Raw genomic sequence first — 5,362 nt, 5'->3', positions numbered from 1 at the left:
TAAGCTTCAAATTTTAAATTAATTAGAAAATAGTCCAAAATTGAAAATAATTATTGTTTCAAAATAATCAAATTGGTCTAAATTTAAGAAACCAATAACAAAAAAAACATTTTAAAAGATAAATGACTAAAATAAATTTAATATATAAAATAAAAGATAAAAATATAATCTAACATTTTAATAATTATAAGAGTATAACGGTCTAAAAAAAATGGTGTCAAAAAAAATTAAATTACACAATTTGGTATCCTCTTTATCTATACTATATAAATTATAACGTAAAAAAGATGTAAGGTCTTTGTATATATATATATATATATATATATATATATATATATATATATATATATATATAATAAAATTAATTGAAGTTGAATAAGAGTAAGCATTTAACAATCACATAGTGTGAGTTGTGACACCCGTTCTACCTCAACAAATAATACAAATATAATAAAGAATAAAACTATTTATAACTTGAGTAAAACGGTTCACTAATAAAATACTCTTAAACATCCAATCAATTTAAAACAAAATTTATAAAATAGAAACTTTACAATTGTATCTAACAAAAAAACATAATGTCCAAATGAAATAAACTTCAAATGTAGCTCATTGCGCCGATGTGACACTCGTTCTATCCCAATATATAATACAAATATAATAAAGAAAAAAACTACTTATAACTTGAGTAAAACAATTCACATATAAAAAATTCCTAAGCATCTAACCAATTTGAAAAAAATTTATAAAATAGAAACATTACAAGTAACAAGAATAATAAAATCCAAATAAAATAAGATTTCTAATCTAAGTCCTTTGCCTCCATGTAATACTATTAGAGCAACCCTTAACTTCAACTGTCGATACCTTGAGTGCCACCCATATCCAGTTCATCCTCATCTAAAACAATCACAAATAGTACGGTGAGAAAAACGAACGTTCACATACAAGTTACAAGAAGGAATTTCATACATTACAACTCATTAGGGGTGTGCATAGTTTGGTTTTTTAAAAAAACTGCACTAAACTGCACCACACCATTTTAATAAAATAAATTGGTTTATAAATTATGTAAACTATTTTAACAAACCATTTTAAAACTGAATTACTTTAATAAACAAGTTTATAATCGGTTTAAAACCAGTTTCATAATAAAACCAGTTTTTGAACCGGTTTTAAGAAATAAACCAGTTTTAATTGCATACGCAAACTCTGTCCACAAGTCTGCAGAATATGGATCACAACCTTCAACAAGGATACTGCATCATGGAGCACCCGAATCTCAATTATGTGATTTAATAATCCATTTAGATAAAATAGTACCTTCAGGTCTAAATTAGTAACAAATATTGTGAAACAATACAATTGCAGGAATAGAACAAAAGAAAATGAAAAATCCATACTTCGGTCTGAAACGATTAATAAGCATAGGTTCTTTTAGAAGCTCGTTTAGTGCATCCAATGATTCCTGAAAATCATAAATGTCAAATACTGAGTAGAGAATCAGAATATAAGTAAAATTATAGTTCATTTCCATACTTGACTGACCTTAGATAAAAGTAAGAATCGATAACCATTAGAGAAATAGGTGTGATGCTTGCTCCCAACATAATCAGGATCTACTTGTCTAACTTCCGAAGCTTCATTTGGAAACATTAAAGAGGTTTGTCAATCATCATAATGTTTTGTTTTTCTTTTTCTGAGCCATACTTGACAAGTGACAACTACAAGACAATTTCATATATGTGCATCTTGATGAATCAATGCAAGTTGATATACAGTGGCCCCAGTTAATCCAAGTAATGTTCTTGTATTTTTAAAACAGTTATAGTTCTTTACCAAATCATTACATGTCTAAGGTAACATACCCTTCTCGACAATTTTAATGTTCTCATTAACTTAAACTTTAAGGTTTAATAGTTTCAAAGACCTACCAGTATTGAAGCGGACCAGTTGACAAGGTTTTCCTAAATAATCTGAGAACCACCGAGACGCCTCTGCTCCTTCATCCAAGGCATTCCCAAACTGTGACAGCATCTGTTACTTCATGTTGCTTACTCAAACAAATTTTTAGAGGTTGCATCCCAGGTGCTTTCAGCACTGTAAGATGAAGGTAATGAGACTTCATATATATTTACTAAAACACAAGAAAAACAATCATGATCATGAACAATGAGCAAAAGCAAAACTGCATCATCATTTCAACTACAGTAATTTTTTTCTTCAAAATACAGAACACAAGGATAGCAACTGTCAAATGAGAAATGATTTTTCTTTTTCTTTTTTTATGTACTGTGCACATCAAGTTCAGAAACAATAACCACTTATTCCCGAATTAAACATGGCAACTTTCTTACTGGAATGCAATAGTGTTGAGTGTTTTACCATCTCCAACTGCACCAAACTCCAAAATGGAGACACTGTGTGGTCTGGGGTCTAGTGTTGGATTGGAACCACATTGCCCACCATCTCCATTAACTCTCATGGCATTGCTCAATGCCAACAGCAAGAGCAATGCCACCTGAAAGAGGGTAGAAAAAGCAAAACGCAACCCATTGATTCTCAGAAGATATCCTACAAATACAATAATTAACCACAGGATTATATCCTATATTAAAATTTATGAGCCACACACACAGAGAAACCAAATCCAAACATAATTCAATTGGATAAACATAAGATAATATCATACCAACCAAAAGAAATGAAAGATACTGAATTACTGAAGAAGATGAAATGTATTACAGAGATAAAATCTGCAATACCCACAGAGCACAGCTCCTGACCCACTACTAACAAAATTCCCCAAAACTATAAATGGGATTACACAAAAGCATAACATATGTAAACTATAATGTAAGTGTTTCTCTAATCATCATCAAGTGTAACGGAGGAGACTGAATAAGCACCATCTTGTGAGGGGACAATATCTGCAACATAAAGAAAAACATTCAATTAGTAGCTAGTCATGTTATATTAAGTAGATAATAAAATAATAGTGTAAGGAAATTAAAAAAAATTATTACCTTGTTCAAATTTCTCAAGCTCCACAAAATCCTCTATTTCATTCAAGGACAATGGTGGAAGTCTCCCTTTGAGCCAATCTTGCGTGCAAATAAGTGCTTCCACCATTTGTGGTGTAAGAGAACTACGATATGCATCAAGAACTCTTCCTCCGGTACTAAAGGCAGATTCAGAGGCCACAGTAGAAACAGGTATAGCAAGCAAATCTCTTGCCATGTTTGAAAGAATTGGAAATCGACCCGAATTTAGCTTCCACCAATTTAAAACATCCAAATCTCCTTGACTCTCTTCTAAGGCTTCCTCTAAGTATTCACTTAATTCAGATTTATGAGATCCAGTTGATTTGAAAAACTGGTTGTAGCCATAAGGATCGTCACTTGCTTCTTCATTGAGTCGAGCTTCTTGTGAGTTAGCTTCAAACTCAATTCTCCCACCATTATACTCTTCAAAAAGTAATCTTATACTTGATTCCACTTTGTCTTTCAAATTAGCTGCCACAACACCATCAAAACTTTGATTAATCAACCAATGCATGAATTTTAACTTATATCTTGGATGCAACACAAGAGCAATCAATAATAACATGTTCAGTCGATCAGGATTTCCCCAATATTTATCATATTTCTTTTTCATGTTTTCAGCCATCATACTTATAATCACATCCTTGGAAGCACACATTTGCTTAATCTTTATTCCAATCCCGAAGGCCTCAAACATGTACATATTGTTAGTCACATAAGATGAACCAGAGATACGCATAGTAGCATCATAAAACAACTTTAAAAATGGTAAGATACCACGCACAAACTCCCAATCACCAAATGTAGGAACACCCTTCCCTTTTTCCAACTCTTCAATGTATTTTTTATCTTGCATCTCAAGCTCTTCTAATGCCTTTTGATGTTTTAATGCAGCTTCCAACATTAAGTATGTAGAATTCCACCTGGTTTCAACATCTAGGCAAACAAGCCCTTTAAATTCAATGTTTTGTTGCTCAACACATGCCTTGAATTTAGATAGCCTAGAAGGGGAAGATCTTACATATTTGATAGCGGCACGAATTCTCACAACAACATCAATATTTTCTTTGAATCCATCTTTCACAATTAAATTAAGAATATGTGCACAACAACGCATGTGAACATAATCTCCCTTCATCACCAAACTGTTCCATGACATTAGCCTCTTCTTGAGATATTGGATTCCAACATCATTCGATGAGGCATTATCAACTGTTAAACTAAGGACTCGATTCAAACCCCAACTACTCAAGCAATGCTCAACTGTCTTAGCCATAGTCTTTCCTGAGTGACTTGTGACTTGACAAAAATTTAATATCTTCTTTTGCAACTTCCAGTTATTGTCGATGAAATGAGTTGTCAAACACATGTAACCTAGATTTTGACGTGAAGTCCACATGTCAGTGGTGAGGCAAACCCTATGACAGTGTCGAGAAAGAAACTTTTTTAGCTTTGCTTTTTCACTATCCCAAAGTTTCAAAGTATGACGTGCTAGGGTAGTGCGTGAGTAGACAGTAAGAGAGGGTGCTATAATGCTTAAAAATTCTCGCAAAGCTTCATGCTCAATATTTCGAAAGGGGAGTTCCATTGCTATGAACATTTTGACCAATGCATTCCAACATGTTTCCTGGTCAATTTTAGGCCTAGCCAAGGAAGGAGAAGAAACAACATTTGTGGATGAATTTGACTTTTGCTTCTTTCTTGCTTCTTTATCTGGGTTATTTTGGCATCTACATAGATGAGCTCGCATTGCACTTGTTCCACTTTCAAATTTAATCAACCTATCACAATAGTTGCATTTAGCTATCTTATCTTCATTGGATTCCTTAGTGAAATGATCCCATACTTTAGATCGATTTTTGCGTGAATCAAAACTACGAGGAGGTGGCATTTTACTTGTGTTAGAGACAGCAGTAGGTGGAGGAGAAACTAAATCATTTGTTGTCTCAAAGGGTAAAATGCCATCTTGATCAGCCATTGATTGATGTAGTTGTCTTGAAGATCTAACCCGATAAACAAAGTAAATTATAACTACAAAACGATAGGCTAAATCAAATTAATTGAAGCTAATTAAAACCCATAAGCTATGTACAGCAAAAATCATAATCAAATTAACAATCGAAAACAAGAATACATCATATTCACAATAGAAGCTAATTAAAAAAAAACTAAAAATGTAACTAGCAATGAACCATAATCGAATACATCAGGAAAACTACATTTGGCAAATTAAAACAAAAGGTGTACCGATAAATTGTTTTCTTTACAAAATAAAATTGCACACCCCGTCATTTGAATGGTAGAACATGCATATATGA

At 32.5% G+C, this 5,362-nt stretch overlaps 1 protein-coding gene across 1 annotated transcript; it reads right to left on the bottom strand.

Annotated features, from left to right (window-relative positions):
• Positions 1-2,651: 2,651 nt before the first annotated feature.
• On the bottom strand, positions 2,652-5,117 carry LOC109814449 (zinc finger BED domain-containing protein RICESLEEPER 2). Its single transcript, XM_083060622.1, has 2 exons — positions 3,027-5,117; positions 2,652-2,930 (listed from the first exon to the last, which is right to left on the bottom strand). The coding sequence occupies exons 1-2, from the start codon at positions 5,020-5,022 to the stop codon at positions 2,869-2,871; spliced, it is 2,058 nt and encodes a 685-aa protein (XP_082916748.1). The 5' UTR covers positions 5,023-5,117; the 3' UTR covers positions 2,652-2,868.
• Positions 5,118-5,362: the final 245 nt, after the last annotated feature.

Source organism: Cajanus cajan, chromosome 7 (genome assembly GCF_000230855.2).
Source record: "Cajanus cajan strain Asha chromosome 7, NIPB_CcT2T_4, whole genome shotgun sequence".
In the NCBI taxonomy this organism is placed as follows: Eukaryota; Viridiplantae; Streptophyta; class Magnoliopsida; order Fabales; family Fabaceae; genus Cajanus; species Cajanus cajan.
The sequence above is the reverse complement of the archived record's forward strand: the minus strand, read 5'-3'. Positions and strand labels throughout refer to the sequence as shown.